General features: G+C 35.9%; 6 protein-coding genes across 8 annotated transcripts; 4 read left to right on the top strand and 2 right to left on the bottom strand.

The window, feature by feature from the left end:
• The first annotated feature begins 857 nt into the window (after nucleotides 1–857).
• On the top strand, nucleotides 858–3,822 carry LOC130505012 (uncharacterized). Its single transcript, XM_056999621.1, has 11 exons — nucleotides 858–1,109; nucleotides 1,197–1,285; nucleotides 1,583–1,623; nucleotides 1,728–1,758; nucleotides 1,845–1,967; nucleotides 2,063–2,280; nucleotides 2,366–2,461; nucleotides 2,561–2,673; nucleotides 2,794–2,929; nucleotides 3,028–3,132; nucleotides 3,224–3,822. The coding sequence occupies exons 1-11, from the start codon at nucleotides 880–882 to the stop codon at nucleotides 3,422–3,424; spliced, it is 1,383 nt and encodes a 460-aa protein (XP_056855601.1). The 5' UTR covers nucleotides 858–879; the 3' UTR covers nucleotides 3,425–3,822.
• Nucleotides 3,823–4,548: 726 nt separating this feature from the next.
• LOC130505014 (uncharacterized) lies at nucleotides 4,549–7,285 on the top strand. Of its 3 annotated transcripts, none has more exons than XM_056999623.1 (5): nucleotides 4,549–4,845; nucleotides 5,210–5,436; nucleotides 5,511–5,615; nucleotides 6,318–7,023; nucleotides 7,110–7,285. In XM_056999623.1, exons 2-5 carry the CDS (start codon nucleotides 5,247–5,249, stop codon nucleotides 7,123–7,125), a joined length of 1,017 nt encoding a protein of 338 aa, XP_056855603.1. In that variant the 5' UTR covers nucleotides 4,549–4,845; nucleotides 5,210–5,246; the 3' UTR covers nucleotides 7,126–7,285. The 3 variants fall into 3 exon arrangements, with proteins under 3 accessions (XP_056855603.1, XP_056855605.1, XP_056855604.1); XM_056999624.1 differs by lacking the exon at nucleotides 4,549–4,845 and adding an exon at nucleotides 4,989–5,007; XM_056999625.1 differs by having other exon boundaries at nucleotides 6,318–7,285.
• A 300-nt stretch (nucleotides 7,286–7,585) lies between these two features.
• On the top strand, nucleotides 7,586–9,750 carry LOC130505013 (uncharacterized). The gene is made up of 5 exons (XM_056999622.1): nucleotides 7,586–8,075; nucleotides 8,208–8,470; nucleotides 8,575–8,692; nucleotides 8,802–9,010; nucleotides 9,150–9,750. The coding sequence occupies exons 1-5, from the start codon at nucleotides 7,743–7,745 to the stop codon at nucleotides 9,577–9,579; spliced, it is 1,353 nt and encodes a 450-aa protein (XP_056855602.1). The 5' UTR covers nucleotides 7,586–7,742; the 3' UTR covers nucleotides 9,580–9,750.
• A 1,530-nt stretch (nucleotides 9,751–11,280) lies between these two features.
• Nucleotides 11,281–11,682, bottom strand: LOC108849987 (S-protein homolog 9-like). The gene has a single exon (XM_018623579.1). The coding sequence runs from the start codon at nucleotides 11,680–11,682 to the stop codon at nucleotides 11,281–11,283; it is 402 nt and encodes a 133-aa protein (XP_018479081.1).
• Nucleotides 11,683–13,279: 1,597 nt separating this feature from the next.
• On the top strand, nucleotides 13,280–13,876 carry LOC108854607 (uncharacterized). Its single transcript, XM_018628210.2, has 2 exons — nucleotides 13,280–13,462; nucleotides 13,559–13,876. The coding sequence occupies exons 1-2, from the start codon at nucleotides 13,349–13,351 to the stop codon at nucleotides 13,748–13,750; spliced, it is 306 nt and encodes a 101-aa protein (XP_018483712.1). The 5' UTR covers nucleotides 13,280–13,348; the 3' UTR covers nucleotides 13,751–13,876.
• A 36-nt stretch (nucleotides 13,877–13,912) lies between these two features.
• On the bottom strand, nucleotides 13,913–18,219 carry LOC108854603 (probable alpha,alpha-trehalose-phosphate synthase [UDP-forming] 4). The gene is given in 16 exon segments (XM_056999626.1): nucleotides 13,913–14,301; nucleotides 14,398–14,499; nucleotides 14,607–14,737; nucleotides 14,825–14,912; nucleotides 15,005–15,127; nucleotides 15,202–15,369; nucleotides 15,458–15,853; nucleotides 16,016–16,116; nucleotides 16,272–16,320; nucleotides 16,398–16,486; nucleotides 16,567–16,717; nucleotides 16,801–16,902; nucleotides 17,013–17,127; nucleotides 17,227–17,612; nucleotides 17,797–17,894; nucleotides 18,009–18,219. Coding segments are annotated over 16 exon segments (2,451 nt in total). The 5' UTR covers nucleotides 18,127–18,219; the 3' UTR covers nucleotides 13,913–14,067.
• Nucleotides 18,220–18,304: the final 85 nt, after the last annotated feature.

The raw sequence follows: 18,304 nt of genomic DNA, 5'->3' as shown, positions 1-18,304 counted from the left end.
TCGTTTTCACTAGGCCAATTCGCAGAGTATCTTCAGCCTGAGATCCTGTCACATTATCAGAGTTTTCTTCCGTGTGTTCTGAATGCGATTTGAAGATACATCTGAGGAAGTGAAGGTAAAAATTTAAAGCATGATAAATGGAAACGTTAGTTTATTAGTAACGTTTTCTCATTACTGTTCACAGGAGAAGTCATACTTGCTTTAGCAGCATTCTGTGAGAACATGGGAGAGGAGATTTTCTTACCTTGATCCTTAATGGGGAAGCTCATGGCAGCTCTCCAGAATAGTCCGCGTAATTTGCAAGAGACTTGCATGGTACGCAAACAAATCTTTGCCAGAGTTTTTGAAATATTGATATTAATCTTTGTGCTACTTCCTTGCAGTCGGCAATTGGGTCGGTTGCTGCTGCTGCAGAGCAAGCATTCAATCCATACGCTGGGAGGGTTTTAGAGTCGATGAAGTTATTTCATGGTGCTCACTAATGACGAGGATCTTCGTGCCCGTGCAAGGTCTACTGAGCTTGTAGGGATTGTCGCAATGTCTGTTGGAGAGAAGGGATGGAGGCCATTTGCCACCTTTCATTGATGCCGCAATATCAGTAATTACCTTACTGTTCTGTATCTTTGAACTAAGTATGTCATTTTTGTGGAAGAGAGAGCTCACAAATCACCAAAATTTCAGGGATTTGGATTGGAGTTCAGTGAGTTGCGGAATATACTCATGGATTCTTCAGCAACATAGCTGAAATATTGGATGACACTTTGCCCAGGTGTGTATACATTTCTTTTTAAATAGACTTATAACAGCTTTGACTCATTGAGTATGTTTAAGTAAACAAAAAAAAAACAAACAATTCTTCTGCAGTATTTACCTCGCGTTATGCCGTTAGTATTTACTTCGTGCAATCTTGATGATGGGTCTGCGGTCAACGTTGATGAGTCAGACGATGAAAATGTGAACGATTTTGGTGGGGTATCCTCTGATGATGAAGCTCATGATGAGCCCAGGATTCGGAACATAAGCGTAAGAACAGGAGTTTTGGATGAGAAGGCAGCTGCAACTCAAGCTCTTGGCCTGTTTGCACTCCACACTAAATCATCTTTTGCACCGTATCCTTGATCTTTCTCTTAGCTTTTTTCTTTTCTTTGAACTTCATACGAGAATCCTTTTTCATTGCTCCTTAACTAACTTATCAGCTACCTGGAGGAATCATTGAAGATCATGGACAAACATTCTGGATATTTTCATGAAGATGTTCGGCTTCAAGCAATCACGGGTTTGAAACGTGAGTTTTCTGTTTATTATCTAATTTCTTGTTCCATTGATTGTCATTGTTAGATGTACATTTTTACTTCTTGCGGCATATGTGGTCAATTATCTAGGCCCTTTGCTTTGTAATATCATGTGCAATATAATGTCCACTCATTTTTTTTAGAAATATGCAGTTTCATCGCATCTGTTAGTATTTAAAAGCTAACGTAATCTATGGGTTAAGACTTGACAATGATGATAGCATTAGAGACGCATTCTACTCTGAGTATCTAAACGTAACTCTTTTTTTTTTTATCTGATGGAATTGCAGATATATTGGCCGCAGCACATGCCATTTTCCAGACTCATAATGTAAGGGATTTGATCTTGAATCTTACTATCTTTCTCCCACTTTTCTCCTCTCCTCCCCACCGTTCCAGTTTCTTTTTTTTTCTGAGTGTTTGGTTCTTATGCAGGATGGAAGTGGGAAGGCAAATGAAATTCTTGGTAATCCACATTACACAACAATTTGATCTCTTCTCATAACAACAAGAATTACTAGAAGATATTGAAACAGTTCTTGTCCACCGCAGATACCGTTATGAATATTTATATCAAAACCATGGCTGAAGATGACGACAAGGAGGTTGTTGCTCAGGCGTGCTTGAGCATTGCAGATATCATGAAGGATTATGGTTATGTAGCCATTCAAAATTGTGGGTCTCTCTATTCTTGTTGGAATCAGTTTTATAAAAAAATTAATTCATGATATTCAGTTATCTTTTCTACTCTTGGGACACTTGTTTCGTAGATTTACCAGCCCTTGTTGATTCGACATTGCTACTGCTGAGGGAGAAAGCAGCTTGCCAGCAGGTAGAAGATGAGAGTGATGACGATGATGATGATGCGGGACATGATGAAGTTCTCATGGATGCAGTTTCCGACCTCCTCCCGGCCTTTGCAAAGTGTATGGGGTCTCATTTTGAGCCAGTCTTTGCAAACTTCTTCGAACCGTTGATGAAATTCGCGGTGGGTATTAATAATAACAGCATTCAATGACATAACTTGTTTCACTGAAATTGAGGCGCTTACTTTCACTTCTTGTGTTCTGTAGAAAGCTTCACGTCCTCCACAGGACAGGACAATGGTAGTTGCCAGTCTTGCTGAAGTAGCTCAAGACATGGGTGCCCCAATCGCTGCCTATGTTGATGTGATTTTCCTCATCTTATATCTTATGCTCTCTATGATCCGTTTCTATTTGTTGAAGCTATATTAAAACCAGACATTGTGAATATTTTTTTTTTGGCAGAGGGTAATGCCCTTGGTGATCAAAGAACTGGGGTCACGTCATGCAACCAATAGAAGGAATGCAGCTTTCTGTGTCGGAGAGCTATGCAAAAACGGGGGTGAAACTGCTCTTAAGTATCCTTTTCAAGGCGTAAAGACTTTTGTCCACTGATTTATATGCTTATCTGTCGTCCATCTTCTGTCTTTTTTTTTCCTGTCACATGCCACATTTGTCTTTCCTTGATTCAATACCAGATATTTTAATGATGTGCTACGTGGAATTTACCCGCTTTTCGGGGAGTCAGAGACAGACCTTGGTGTTAGGGATAATGCAGCAGGTGCAACCGCAAGGATGATTGTTGTTCATCCTCAGTTAGTCCCACTAAATCAAGTATGATCTCGGACTAGCCCAGTTTTTCTATTTGTTTGCTTACCTCATGGAACCTTGTGGAAACACTGTACTCATTCCATAAGTTATATATAATCCAGGTACTTCCAGTGTTGCTAAAATGTCTACCTCTAAAGGAAGACCAAGAGGAGTCCATGGCTGTATACAGCTGTATATATTCACTTGTTTTGGCATCCAATCCACAGGTACTTTTTTTTCCACTAAAACTTTTCAAGTTCTTACAGGAACATTTTCATTTTGGGGATTAATCCTTGTGCTTGGGATATGCAAAAATAGATCGTGTCACATGTTCCGGACCTGGTTAAAATCTTCGGGCAAGTAGTGGAGTCGCCAGTGGAGAAAGCTGAAGTGAAAGCAATTGTAGGGAGAACTTTCTCCCACCTGATATCGGTTTATGGCGATCAGCTGCATCCATTAATAAGTGGTCTACCGCCTTCTCAAGCTAACGCTCTTGCTGCGTTTGCTTCTAGTAGCTGATCATCTTTCTCTTGTGAACTATATATACTGTCCCTCAAAAGCTGAAAACTGTCTTCAGGTATTTTTTGTTTTTGTTTTTGTTTTTTTGACATCTATTCTTGCTCATTTGAGCCCTCATATCTTTGGTTTTAGATATCCGGATTAGCATTTGGGGAAGAGGGGGTGTTTTGCTCTATATTGTTTTCTCTAGAGTTTTGTCCTCAATTGTTCATCTCATTTCTCCATTTATTTGTAATTTTTTTTAAAGCTTGCAAGTTATGTGAGTTGGGGATGGGTAAAATTGTTACTGTATTTTACCCTTCATATGTTTCTTTTACAATATTGTATTGTGGCCTTTATAAATGTTTTGGTAGAGTATACATTGCTCATTAGCAGTAAATACAATGTTGTTTCGAATAGCCTCGTTTCAATTTTCTTGTTGTTTTCAATAGATTTATATAGAGATTTCTTACTTCTTTTGCCACGTATATTATTATCTTTCGTGCAGCACTTTAAAAAGAAAAAAAAAAGAGTAGCGGCCTTATTAATGAGGCATTGACAGAAAGGACTAACAATGTTTATGTATGTGAATTTTATTTTAGATTCATCAAGATCATGTGCTTCTGTTTGTATACATATGTTCACTAATCGCTTAGAAAGGAAATATGAATAGTGGTCCAATTTTTTTTGGAAAGCTCTCTTCTGACTACATTTGTTTAGCTTCTTGATATGATTTGATCCTTCTGATTTTTTATCATCTAGGTGGTGAAGTGAATATAATTTGCACATACTGGAAAATATGCACAGTTTGGTCATCAAACTTTGGTGTATTCAATCAAAGGCTTTTAAGAATGTTGGTTGTGGAGTTTAATTTTTGGCACTTTTGTTTGGGTTAGGTTTCCTAATGAAGAAATCGTTAGGGAATTATTATCTGAGGAGCTACCGTATATAATAAACTAAATTAATCAGAATATCAAATTAAATGCAATGTTTAGTTTAAAAATGGAATTAAAACGCAATTTCAAAGCTGGGGTTATTCAACCACCGGGAGCGTCATCCATGGGACGTGGTGTACGCGTGCGGTAATTTTAGTTTTTATTATTATTACTGTAGTATTATTTTTCTATATCTAATATGTATGAACAATAAGGAGCAAGCGAAGTAGTGTGAGGCGCCGTCTCTTCAACCTCTTGCTCCTCCGCTTATTTTATTTTCTGAGGAGGTTTAATTGTAAAAGTTTTACGGAACCATATATCATCGCGCGAAAACCCAGATTCTTCCCGATTTTCTCTGAAAGCGACTCTGTAGATTGTAGAAACTGCAACAGCAACAACGAGAGAAAGAGCGAAGATTAAAAAAAAAAAAAAGTCAGGAGAAATTGACAGAGTCAATAAAGGGGGATAGATAATGGAGCCCTAATGTCCATCGTTTATCCTAATGAGGTTCGTTGGTATTGCGATTATTATTCTCCTCTCCTCTCCTTAGCTCTCGCTCGCTCGCTCACTCACTCACTCGACACCTTTGTATTTGAGTAGTGAATTGTGATTGCGATGTTTTCGGGGGTAGCAATTAATGCTGTTAGTAGTAGTTAGCTTCATGTTCAAGTCAAGTATCTCTCTCTCTCTCTCTCTCTCTCTTCGTATATTAAGCCGTTTCGGAGACTTGCTCTTTTATCATATCCTCCCCCATTGATTCATCTCCTTTGTGTATTATTAAGCATTTGTTGGCTTTTTTTTTTTTAAGAATTAATTGTTCAGGTTGACTTGTATATCCATATTGTATTCATCTCGTAATCGATGTATGCAGGTTATGTTTGGATGGTAGAGACGGGTTTTGAGTTACAATGAGTACACGAAGAAACGGCTTTTCCAAGCAGCAGCGAGGTGAGAAAGTTTGTGGGCCGAATTGGATGTTAATTGCAGGGGGTGCCTTGTTGAGCACTTTGTCCATCCGCTTTGGTTGGAGACTCAGGCAGTCGTCTCTTGATTTCAACCCTCCTCAATCCACTCCCTCCTCTCTTGGTGGATTCAAAGGTTACTTGCTTTTGTAGTTTTGGTTCTAGCTTTCATCCCTGAATGAATATGTTTGTTTGTTTGTTTGTTTATAGCCAATGGAACATCCGAGAGGGAAAAATCTCTGGGTTGTTGTTTGCACTCCAACACCTCTTCATGTCCCCATAATGATGATTTTTGTTGCTTCCGCTCCATTCCAGGTCTTATACTTTGCTACTTTCTTTCTTTCTTTTTTAATTTTTTTTGTTACAGATAAATATCAGTATAAGCTGCTAAAATGAAAAAAAAAACTATATGCTACTTTCATGCCTTGCATTATCTCTATTCTTACTGGGTTTCCTTTCATCAACATTTGAAGTGTAAACTATGTCAGTAAAAATCTCGTTGGAAGAATGTTTCTTTAGTGTTCTAGCTTTGTATTATCTTGCCTAGTGTTGTCGTTGACTGGCAGTTAGAGAACATGTACTTGATATGGTCATGTATGAACTTAAAAAAAAAAACTAGGGACTCCATTTTGAAGTTGTAGAGTGCTTAACTCAGTTTACAACATTTTTCATCTTTTTAAGTACTGATTTTGCCCTGTGTTACAAAAAGAAAGTACTGGTTGAGCCTTAATAATTATTGATATTGTGGCATATTATCATTGATATGGCATCAGTAAAAGCTTGCACTAGGGAAGCAGATTCTATCCTAACGACGGCTGTTTCTAGTTACTGACTGCTGGCAATAATTACAAGAGTTGTCATCATCTAGAAACCATATTTATAAGATTCGTACCATTTATATCTGCAACTGAATTCTGCTTTCATTTAATGGAAAATCTGTGAATCCTCTTCCTCTATCCATGTATACGAGAGGAGTAGTCAGATCTATCAGACGTTGCTATTCTTTTCTCTTTATAGGAACTGAGCATGTGGAGGGAAAAGAGGAGCAGCCAAACGAGCAAATAATATCTGCATCTGACACTTCACTGCCTCTTGTGACGCTTCCTGCTCCATCATACAGCAAAGAGAACGGGGTCATGTGGACTTCTTCTCCTGATCGCTTGGAACTGCCCCCAAAACCATATAATCACCATTCGACCTGCTCGGACTCTCCTTGCGTATCTGAAACCAGCTCAGACATCTTCAGCAAACGAGATGTAATGCAGAAACTGAGGCAACAGCTGAAGAGGCGTGACGACATGGTACTGGAAATGCAGGAACAGATTCTGGAGCTGCAAAACTCGTATAACGCACAAAGGGCACACTCTAGCCATCTCCAGGCACAGCTAGACTCGATGAACAGAGATCTGTTCGAATCAGAAAGAGAAGTTCAGAGACTGAGAAAAGCAATCGCTGATCACAGCGTGGGTAGCAACGGCAAGACATCTCCTGTTGGACCTTGGAGTAACGGGTTTATGGAGAGCGAGAACAATTATGAGTCAGCGGAAACGAGATCAAAGGAGGGAGAGAGAATAGAGATGTTGAGAAAGGAAGTGGAAGAGCTTAAAGAAGTGATAGATGGGAAGGAGTATCTACTAAGGAACTATAAAGAGCAGAAGACTGAGCTTTCGGTGAAGGTGAAAGAGTTGCAGCAGAGATTGGACTCACACTTCCCAAACATATTGTAAGGTTTTTTTTAAGAGTTAGGGCATTGTGCATTCTTGCTAGTTGATTCTCTTCTTTTGGCTTTTGGTACTTTCTGCTTCTTAGAGAAAATGAACGATGATGCACTAAAGATCGATCATCTTTGGAGTCTCTCACTCTGGAGTAATATTTTCAGGTTATTCTCCCTCTCTCTGGCTTTAGCTTTGGGTTTTCGAATGTTTTGATTTTGTTTTTAGTTGTGTCTTGTCTCTGTTTTGATGTAAAGGAAAGTGGTTGTTGAAGATTTTGCCGCTAGAATACTTTGATCTTCTTTCTTTTCTGTTCCTATAAAAGAGATTAGCAAATTGTCAAATGCTAAAAACATGGGGAAATACGTTTTCAAGTGTTTAATACTAGTTTTGTAATAATCTAATACAAGAGATATGTTAAAAAACAGAGGTGCCAAAAATAAAATTTATATAAATAGACATCATTTTATTAGTGAAATAGAAATAATTTAAACAATGATCAGTAGTTTGATTATTTTATTATATTATAAATAAAAAAAGGAAGCGTAAAAAGACATTTTATCCTCTTCGTAGCCGTCTCTGAAACCATTAGTTCTTGTGTTCCTTCCTCCTCTCTCTTTCTGGAGTTTGGATGGAGACGTGAGCTTCTTCTTCTTCTTCATCCCAAAACTACGAAAGAGATACACTTTCTGGAGGTCTCTGAAACCATTAGTTCTTGTGTTCCATTCACATGGCACTTTCTCTCCTCTCTCCAATTCCTCCCTCTGCCTCTTCTCTCTCTCCTGTTTACTCCTTATATCAACTAAAAGGAAGCAGCAGAACCTCCTTTTTCGGCGGTTTCAGAAGCTCATGGAACCTGAGGATTGATTCTTTAGCGGAAAAGAGGCAACTTGGTCTCATGCTTTCTAGAAACGGTGGAGGGGGAGGAGAATTGGATGATATGGATGAATGCCAAATCGAGAGCATCGGTGGCCAAGACGAAGATGACGAGGAAATGACACAAGCCCATGCTTCTTCTTCTTCCCCTGAGAGATGGGATGTTTTGGGTCTCGGCCAAGCCATGGTCAGTTTTCTATGGTTGAGTCCTAAAATGTCATTGCTCTGTGTTCTTGTGGTTGAAAAAAGTGTTGATCTTTGATGCTAAAAATGCTTACTTTCTTACGCCCATTGTCTCCTATACCTTTGATTCTTGTAGGTAGATTTCTCTGGGGTTGTGGATGATGCGTTTCTAAAGAAACTAGGCTTAGAAAAAGGAACTAGGAAGCTGATCAATCACGAGGAGAGGGGTAGAGTCTTGCAAGCAATGGATGGTTGCAGCTATAAAGCTGCCGCTGGAGGGTCACTGTCCAACACTCTTGTCGCTCTCGCGAGATTAGGTTGTCCATCCATCACCGACCGCCCCTTGAATGTCGCTATGGCTGGCAGTATTGCTGGTGACCCTCTCGGTAGCTTTTACAGGTACACCACAACTCTCTCTCTTTCTAGTCTTTTATGGCTCATGCATGTTTTTAGATGGTTGGTTTGATTTACTCACAAAGGGCAGTTCATATTATGTTCTGTAGGACTAAACTACGTCGAGCAAATGTAAATTTTCTATCTGCTCCAATCATGGATGGAACAACAGGAACAGTGATCGTTCTCACCACTCCTGATGCACAGCGTACCATGCTTGCATATCAGGTAGGACAATATATGTTAAAAGAGTATATCCCAATATTATTACTAAATGAAAGATTTTTTTAACTTTATTTATTTATTTTTACTGAATAACAAACGGTACAATTTTCAGGGAACATCTTCTGTGGTTAATTATGATTCTTGTTTGGCTAGTTTGATATCAAAGACAAATGTCTTTGTTGTGGAAGGCTACTTGTTTGAGCTTCCTGATACTATAAAGACCATAACAAAAGCCTGCGAAGAAGCTCATAGAAATGGAGCCCTTGTTGCTGTTACTGCATCAGATGTGTCTTGCATTGAGAGGCATTATGATGATTTCTGGTGAGTTTCTTTGACTCCTTCTGCTTCTATAGCTTCGTCTTAACCTGAAGCATCAGAGCTAGAGTCTTGATGTTGAGTTTGTTGTTTGTTTGGGATCCAAAGTTATCTTAATCTTCTGATTGTTTTTGTGTTGATTCAGGGACATTGTGGGCAACTATGCAGACATTATATTTGCCAACAGTGATGAAGCAAGAGCGTTTTGTCACTTTTCAGCAGATGAAAGCCCTATTTCAGCTACAAGGTACTTGAGCCACTTTGTCCCGTTTGTTTCGGTGACAGATGGAATCAACGGATCGTACATTGGAGCCAAAGGAGAGGCCATATACATTCCTCCATCACCTTGCGTGCCGGTTGACACGTGTGGTGCTGGAGACGCCTACGCTTCAGGGATCTTATACGGTATCTTGAGAGGTGTCACTGACTTGAAAGGAATGGGAGAGCTGGCTGCCACGATTGCAGCCACTGTGGTTGGTCAACAAGGAACCAGGCTTAGGGTTCAGGACGCTGTTGACCTGGCTCGGTCTCATGACTTCCGTCTCAACAGTGTTGGAACTGATGTTGGGTCTTGATCAAGTCTCTGTAGCTTTGATTGATTCTCTGTTTCTATGTAGCAGTGCTTTTGCAATTAACTTGTAATCTCCTCTTTTATTTTTCTCATCTAGTGGAAAACGTTGGAATATTTGTTGTATGTAACATTTTAGTATATAGTCCTCCTCACTTGTATACAAGTGTTTCTTCCATCAGAGTCAGGATAACATATCTCAAAAGCCGGCATCATGGTAAAAAGATATCACAGTAAAAGAAAATAAATTGTTTTCTTTAAAAAGTAATCGAGTTTGTTTTCTTTAAAAATTAAATCGAGATTGTTTTCCTTAATAAATATCAATAACAATAATTTAAAAAGTCTAAATTAAAATTTTCATTAACTAACTTAATTATCCGCAGATAGTTTGAATATCTTTACAAATATTCTGAGATTGATATACTAATTGAATATCTTTTTCTAACCAATATTTAATTAAGGGATAATTTGAAAATTACTCTGTTTGAAGTTCAAATTTTGAAAAATATACTTGTTTTATTGTTTTTTGAAAACTACACTTTCTTGTAAGTGATAAGACAATTTTCTCCAAATTATAATTAAAATTATTTCAATAAATAGAATACAAATTCGAAAATAATAATGTTATTAGTTATGTTTAGGATAAACATATGATAAAACATGTTAATTTAGTAGTTAATATTCTAAAACAACTTTTATAGATCTTATGAAATGTTTTGAAATTGTTTTTTATATTTTATATAAAAAAACATTTAAAAAAAAATCCGATGACACTTCAAAGCAATTTACGTTCTTCTTTTCAACAGCAATTCACGTTTTTCATGCATTAAAATTCCAAAAAAAAAACACAAAGTGTAATCGAGGGCACTGAGTTTCAAAAATAAATCTAGGGCAATTAGTTTCAAAACAAAAATCTAGGGCAGTGATGCAAACAAACAAATTTTGTTTGAAGAAATTCTTTTTACATAAAATTTGGTTTGAAGAATTAGGAGAACAAAATCTTTAAGCATGTATTGAAAAAGACCTCTTGCATAACAACGAAAAAAGATCATCTGACTCCACCATGTATACATTCTTGGTGAAGTACATATACCCAGATTTCTATGAAAAGTTCTTGTTACTTTTTGGTAATGATTATTTCAGAACTCAATTTAAAAAACACGGAAAAGAAACAGGAACATATGGAGCAGATATTTGTCGATTTTCTTTTTATCAAAAAAGTGTAAAATATACTTTGATAGATATTTATACAGATAATGACAAACATATCACAATAACTATATATATTCAGATTAGGCAATTATGTCTTTTTACTTATACAGAAGTATAATTTTCAAAAATAAATAAATAAAGGTGTATTTTTCAAATTAAAATCTCATATAAGTGTAATTATCCAAATTTCCCCTTTAATTTATTATGCTTTCAAATGAGAATAAAATAAAATTATTCACAAAAGAATAAATTATTATTCATTATAAACTAATGACACAGAAAATAGAACATCTAATCGTAACATTTTGGAGAACAATGCACATAAACTTATACATAACCCCAAATTTAATATAAAATGTATAATATTTTATCACATTAACCAAATTTTGACACACGTAAAAGTAAATAGCCAATGCAAACGCATGGAGTTTAATTATAATATTTATTATTCCAATACTGATTACACGTTACAACAAAGATGATGTTAAAAATCGACTTAAACATGTGTCCACTTATACTCTAACTTGGGAGCTTCTTGACCGTGTGTGAAGTACATGCCATCTTCTCTAGCATCCCAAAAATTGGTCTTACCATAACGAATAATGCCACCACCACTTTTATAAGCTGTAAAACTTGCATGAAACGAGAAATTAGGACCCTGGTGTAAGGTACAATCGAAATAGGTCTTCAAAAGACTATCATGAAAACTAAAGTCGTAGGTCTGTCCAGGGCTCAACAAATGAACACCCAAGTCGTCATCGTTCGATGTACAACGAATCCTGAGAGTGTTGCCCGGACGAAGAGAACTTTTGAAGTGGACACTGTTTTTTTCCCAGATTGCGTTACCAGACCCAACGATCAATGCAATGGTAATCAAAAAGCACGAGAGCCTATTCATCGTTTTGTTTGATTGGTGTGTGTCTGTGTGTTTGTTTTCTCTAGCTTTGCGGCTGAGACATAGGTGTAAGGTAGAAAATGTTCCAATTTATAGAACCTTGTTTACGAGGCCATGCATTCATTCAACTTAGATTATGATTTGCTTCGTATTTAGGCGTACGTAATGTTCTCAAACAAAATCTTCAATTTTATGGGCAAAGCATCTCTGAAAATGTAATAAATTATGCCTTGACCGCTTCTCGGGATTCTGTACATGATCCTGAGCTTTCAAGTCTGAATAAAATCTTTTATATATTAATTTAAAAACATTGTAACATATGTATAGTGATGTGTTATTGCTAAAATAACTTTTAGAGTTATTATAGAAATATGTTTAAATTATTAGAATATTTACAGTATATGTCACTGATTATTTGATCCAACTAAATATAAAATATATCTTTATTATGTTAACTATAAAAATTAAAAATATAAAATTAATTAATAATTTGCAAAAATTTATTTTTCTTAAATAAAAGTTACGGAATTATATTTAATATATATATAAATTAATGATATTGAATAATAAAGATTTGATTCTCTATTGCAATTAATTAATTTTACTATTAAATTAAAGAATCAATATTCATTGATTAATATTTTTGTTTAATTATATGAATATATTTTTCGTATATGTTATATTTTAAATTTTAAAAATCAACTATAAATTATTAAAATTATTAAAAGTCTCACTGAAATATATTTGTGAGTACATATGGTTTAAAAGGTGTTATAAAATATTCAAATGATCATTGAAAGTTTTGAAAATCGAGGTGAAAATGAATAAATGTGAACAAATTAAAAAGAAAAAAGAACTTAATGTTATTCCTTCTGTTTCATAAAGAATGTCACTTTGACATTTTTCACACAAATTAAGAAAATAATTGAAATACATTTAATTTTTTATTAGTTGTACATATTCAATCAATAATATTTGAGATAAATAAAATTATTTATAAAATCAATATATTTTTATTAGTATAAAAATGAAAACTGCATTAGAATTTTAAAACACACTCTTTTTATAAAAAAAATGTTAAAACAACACTTAACATCTCTGTATTAGTTGATGAAAAAAAAAACAGTTAACATCAAACATAGAGGGAGTATTATTCAACAGACTTACCAATCTATACATGTGCAAATGTTTGTTTATCTATCTATATAACGATCGGACTATATTTGACACAAAGAAACCAGTTCACACCAATGAACTACGATTTTCTCTCCAGAGTGGCATTAGGAGCCATAATAGCCAGCCAGATCAAGAATTAGATAATTCTTTGTGCCTGAGAGAAAACAGAAAGCCATATGTTCCAGTTTTCGAAATATGAGACACTAACCATTTCAGCGGCTTTCTGTATCCAGGAAATGTTATTGTGTCCCTAAACCGGACAGAGAGGTACGGTGGGGAATGAAGCTGTCCTCAGGATTAATAGGACGTGACAGAGATTTGAAGGTGTCATTACCATTGAATCTGAATATTACCTGAAATAGCTGTAGTCTATATATACAGTCTCCTATAAATCTCTTTACAGGCATCTCCCTTCATCTATCTTTTTGTTTTGCTCGACAGCTCTTTCCATTCTTATTTGTTTTCAAGCTAATCTTTTCAATAAATAAATAACATGGGAGGCTGTGCGAGCGTACCTAAGGAATCTGACATCGTTGAAGTACCAACCGAAAATGTTGTGGTTGAATCCAAGGATGTCACGACTGAGGCAGATACCACATTAACTCAGGTTTTTTTGAAATCACATTTGATCATTTCTTGTGTCTTGTTTAAACAAACTCATGTTAAGATGAAACTATTGTTGCCGATGTGTTTTGATTCATAGGAGAAGAAGGAAGAGTCTAGTGAAGAGGCGAAGGAGGAAGGTGAGACAAAAGAGGACTCCTCTGAGGCAACCAAGGCCGAGCCAACTCCAGAAGCTGAGAAGGCTGATGAGAAAGCTCCTTCTGAGACTGAGACACCAGCACAAGAGACTGCACCTGCCAAAACCGATGAGGCGCCTCTTGTGATTCTTTGATTTTTCATTTTCAAAATATCAAGATCATGTGTGTGTGTGTCCAAGTGTTCTTCACCCTTATATTCCTATGTTCATCTCTGTTGTATTGTCAGTTCCATTAAAAATATTCTTAAGAGTTTCTTTCCATTATAGAACTAATGAAAAAGACAAATAGAGAAACAGTAAAAGAGTCAAAGAGACAATGAGATAAACTGAAAAGCAGAGAACAGTAATGAGTTTTGCGAAAGTAAAAAAAAACAGCAAATCAAAGTCTTTAATAGTGCCCTTTAGCCATAAAAAATTCTAAGAGGATCATCAGGGCACCATATGATGATGAGTCAAGGATTGTTGTGTGTGCAAAGCTTGTGGATCAACTGCACAACATCATCAGCTGAGTCAAGGAAATAGCTAGCCTTTGTGTGCGTTTTCCCAACAGCCACAGAGAAGTAGTTCTCTTCCTTTACGTTAACAACGGTCGATGACACCTTCTTGAAGGGGCCACTGCCATAATAAGGAGAAGACATGGTTTTCTTGGTTAACTCGGGCTCGAAGAAGGTGTAAACATCTTCATCCTGTAACATATATCAACCCTTGTATCAATATCCATGGATATGTATAGCTTTATATACGATAGGTATAATCAATATTTGGTTACATAGGAAGCTTACTTTCCCCAAGAAGTTACCAATGCATAAGACATAATCAATTGGTGTAGTTATTGACTTATTCTGAAGCACTATTTCTCCGAGGATACGCTCCATTGCACTTCCCTAAGATAACAGAGAAGAGAGAACATATGACAGATCAAAGAAAATGAGAATCTATTGGTGATTGATGATATATAAACAAAAGATATGAAAACAATAGTACTAGTTACCTTTGTTACACCAACCGAATGGACTTCAACAGAGTAGCGTCCTTGGACAACATCCACTGTTGCATTAGAGATTGGTCCAGCCCACAAGTGTTGCAACATATCTTTTGCTTGAGCTCTCCCAAATTCAGCATCTACAAATATATAATATCAAGTAGTTGTCTTCAGTAGTTATCCTGAGTAGAAGTTTAAAAAAGACATATATGTATAAAGTAAATCACCTGCATATTGGTAATTCCATACAACCGAAGTCTCGCTTGCTTGGAAGTAGGATCCTGGAGTTCTTTCAGTGAAGTACTTGAATACTTGCTGTAGACGAAAGCAACCACAAAAGAATCAAAACATGAGGGTATAAGTAGAATTATCAAACTTGAATTCTAAAATATATTTTATATACTAACCTTGACACCATCAATCCATTCCAAGTTCATGTTTTCTGGCATCTTCGTCACCCACTCCCCAGCTGAATGCCTTAAAAACATTCCGTTTTCAGCAGCTAACCACATATCGTGCTCTCCAAAGTTCTGTTTTCGAGATACTAAGTCCATAGTGAAAAAGAAAGTAAGTACAATTTAAAAAGAAGAGAGAAAACATTTACTTGATCCAATATGCTTTTTTCACTTCTACTCAGGACAACGACCGTTGTTTTTGGATCACTGCATAATGTTTTTAGACTTTCTTTAAGCTGTGGGTGAAGTTCAAGATTCATCCCTTCGTCTCTTCTCTCTTGGTTTTTCTTTGGCTCAGTGAGTGTTCCATAAAAGCCCTGAACATTTTGTACAGTTGAAGATAAGTGACCAAAATAATATGCAATGTAGAAGACCGTCTTGATACATATATGATATAACACTTACAAGAATTAGCAGCCTATTCTTAGACTTTGAATATTGTTGAACCACATCATGCTGTGGAAGTTCATGTGGGGATTTTCCAGTTTCTAGCTCCGTTTTACTTGTAACCTCATTTAGTTTACTAACCAGATAAAAAAAATTGTATTTATCTATAAGAACAATTAGTTGAGATGAGATTTAAAGAAAATAAATATTGGGATTTGTCACATACTTCATGAAATCATCTGCCCACTGTTGAGTAGAGTGAGTTTTCACATACTGAAAATTGATTTGATGTTTTTTCTCCTTTTCTTCAGGTGACATTCTTAGAGCTTCTCCAATGGCATTAGAAACTTCTTTAATGTTCCAAGGATTCACAAGAAGAGCTCCAGCACCAAGTGACTGACCAGCACCTGCAAACTGTGAAACTCATACAAAAATATATTACTTTCGAATGTTAATTGTTGGTATATTATTTTACTTAAAAAATTGTTGGTATATTAGATTCATAAATATATTTCAGACCAGAGAAAAAAAAGACAATTCATATACTTAACATCAGAGCCATCAAAATTAAGTTACCTCGCTTAGAACGAGAACTCCTTTTTCCGCATTTTGGCAGGCAACAAACTCAGAACTCACAAGGTTCATTCCATCTCTCAAAGATGTTACAAGTAATACATCTGAAGACGTAAAGAAAGAAAGTAAACTCTTTTTTTATTATCTTAGGAGTGTGTTAGGAATTCAAAACTGACAATAGAAGCTCAAATTTTCTTTATATTATCAAATCGTATTAGAATATATGTAACTAGATCATCAAATGTAACACTAAAATTACCTGTGATGGCGTAAAGTGCGCATAGTTGATGAAAGGGAATAGCACAATCCTAACATACAAAGACAAATGTTTATCAGAAACTATAACGTATGACTTGATGAGGATAAAAGAGAGAAGATAACAAACCAGGTGAATTATTGGAACGGAAGAGATAGAACCAAAACGACCATTAACACGTCCAACAACTCCGTGACATTGGTCTTTGATCTTTTGATCTGTTATATAGAACACAAACACAATGCTATCGGTTGATGCATATTAGCTGAAGAAATTGAAGAGATAGAAAGAAACTTACATTCACCAATACCATTCCTTGTTGGCACTGCAATCTGAAGTAACAAAACTTTACCACGCCAATCTTCATTTTCCTCAAGAAATTTCTCAAATGCCTGATATTTGTTTGGAATCCCTTTGATCGTGTCGAGACGATCAACACCTAATATCAACTGTCAACAAACATAATTATGTTATATCATTTTACCTTATAAGTTTTAAGCATCAAGTATCATATATAAAAGTATTAATTTACCTTTCTTCCCCCAAAATCTGATTTAAACTTCTTCATGTATTCCGTGACCTCAGAGAGTTTACTTGTGTTTATGAACCTCTCAGGTTCTATCCCAATGGGAAACTAATATCCAAATAGGAAAAAAACAAACCAAAATATTCATTTTCATTAGGAGAATGATTAAATCATTAACAAATCATCGATCTTAAGAGATTTTCAAGATGGATACTTACAACAGCTACAGGAGTGAATTTTCCCTGATCTACAACTCCTTCAGATGTTGCTTCGGTTCCAAGTATACACATGCATGCATTCACGAAATGTCTTGCAAAATCATAGGTATGGAAACTAGAAACAAAAAAAAACGAGAGAAATGAAAAAAGAGAGTAATAGTTTACTTTCAAATTCAAAATAGTTACTACATGTTAAAAAGTAAAAGATATTTACCCGACTAAATCAGCAGTAAGAACAGAACGAAGCAGTTCGGATCGCGAGGGCAAGGTTTTGTACATTTCGGAGGAAGGGAATGGTGTATGGAGAAACCATCCTACTTTCATCTTACTGTTGTATTCTTTTAGATATTGAGGAAGAAGCATAAGATGGTAATCATGGCACCAAACCACATCTCCTTCTTGATAATGCTCTTTTACCACATCAAAGAAAATACGATTTGCTTTCTTGTATGCATCATACTGTGACTGGTATGTTATGGTTGCATCGTTACGATATTCTGGTGGGGTTCCCAAGTAGTGAAAAATCGGCCACAGAATATTGTTGCAATATCCATTATAGTATTGATCACAAACTTCTTCCAGAAACACCGGAATACACCCCTACAAATCAAAGTCAAGCGTTTTAAAAATCAACTAAGACATGTATAAGGCTTTAACAAACAACTTAAGACATGGATAAGGCTTTAATAAAAAAATTAAGACACGAACAAGGTCTTGATTATTTTTTTACCATTCCCTTTTCTTTTTACAATAATATATATGAGATTTCAAAATCTATACGTACCTTTTCAGCTAGAGCAATGGAGAGTGCCTTTTTTCCAACCGTATCATAAACATCGACTCCAGGCCAGCCAATCCATTTGGTCTCAAACTCATTCAAACCTTTAAGAGATATATCACCACAAATTAATTACTGTATAATATATATAATCGGTTTATTGTGTTTAGTTAATTCATTAATTGCTACATTGTCAAAGTTGTGTACGATCTTCTTACCTAGAAGAGCACTAACTAGACCACCAGGACTCATGGTGAAAGACCAGGCTTCTTCTCCAGTCCTATTAGCAGTAACGGGAAGCGACATTGACACAACAAGCAGTCTTGGCCTCACCATTTTCTCTCTCTATCAATATTCGTTCTGAAGATGAATATAAAAGTTATGAGAAGATGGTCTCGTCTTTCTTCTTATTTATAAGAGCCTATGTAACGCTGGCATGGTGAAGGAAAACAACAAAAGGAATTAAAAGTTATATTTGTCGTGGTAAAACATGTTTTCTAGCTATTATCTCCAT

Source organism: Raphanus sativus, unplaced genomic scaffold (genome assembly GCF_000801105.2).
Source record: "Raphanus sativus cultivar WK10039 unplaced genomic scaffold, ASM80110v3 Scaffold1944, whole genome shotgun sequence".
NCBI classification, from domain to species: domain Eukaryota; kingdom Viridiplantae; phylum Streptophyta; class Magnoliopsida; order Brassicales; family Brassicaceae; genus Raphanus; species Raphanus sativus.
This window is presented reverse-complemented; position numbering and strand designations above follow the sequence as displayed.

Coding starts and splice junctions, on each gene's coding strand:
- LOC130505012 (XM_056999621.1), top strand. CDS start 880: ATGCCGTTAGTATTTACTTCGTGCAATCTTGATGATGGGTCTGCGGTC. Junction 1,624..1,727: donor CCATTTTCCAGACTCATAAT/GTAAGGGATTTG, acceptor GTTCTTATGCAG/GATGGAAGTGGGAAGGCAAA. Junction 3,133..3,223: donor TTTTGGCATCCAATCCACAG/GTACTTTTTTTT, acceptor ATGCAAAAATAG/ATCGTGTCACATGTTCCGGA.
- LOC130505014 (XM_056999623.1), top strand. CDS start 5,247: ATGAGTACACGAAGAAACGGCTTTTCCAAGCAGCAGCGAGGTGAGAAA. Junction 5,437..5,510: donor CTCTCTTGGTGGATTCAAAG/GTTACTTGCTTT, acceptor GTTTGTTTATAG/CCAATGGAACATCCGAGAGG. Junction 5,616..6,317: donor TTGCTTCCGCTCCATTCCAG/GTCTTATACTTT, acceptor TTCTCTTTATAG/GAACTGAGCATGTGGAGGGA.
- LOC130505013 (XM_056999622.1), top strand. CDS start 7,743: ATGGCACTTTCTCTCCTCTCTCCAATTCCTCCCTCTGCCTCTTCTCTC. Junction 8,076..8,207: donor TGGGTCTCGGCCAAGCCATG/GTCAGTTTTCTA, acceptor TGATTCTTGTAG/GTAGATTTCTCTGGGGTTGT. Junction 8,693..8,801: donor GTACCATGCTTGCATATCAG/GTAGGACAATAT, acceptor TACAATTTTCAG/GGAACATCTTCTGTGGTTAA.
- LOC108849987 (XM_018623579.1), bottom strand. CDS start 11,682: ATGAATAGGCTCTCGTGCTTTTTGATTACCATTGCATTGATCGTTGGG.
- LOC108854607 (XM_018628210.2), top strand. CDS start 13,349: ATGGGAGGCTGTGCGAGCGTACCTAAGGAATCTGACATCGTTGAAGTA. Junction 13,463..13,558: donor CAGATACCACATTAACTCAG/GTTTTTTTGAAA, acceptor TTTGATTCATAG/GAGAAGAAGGAAGAGTCTAG.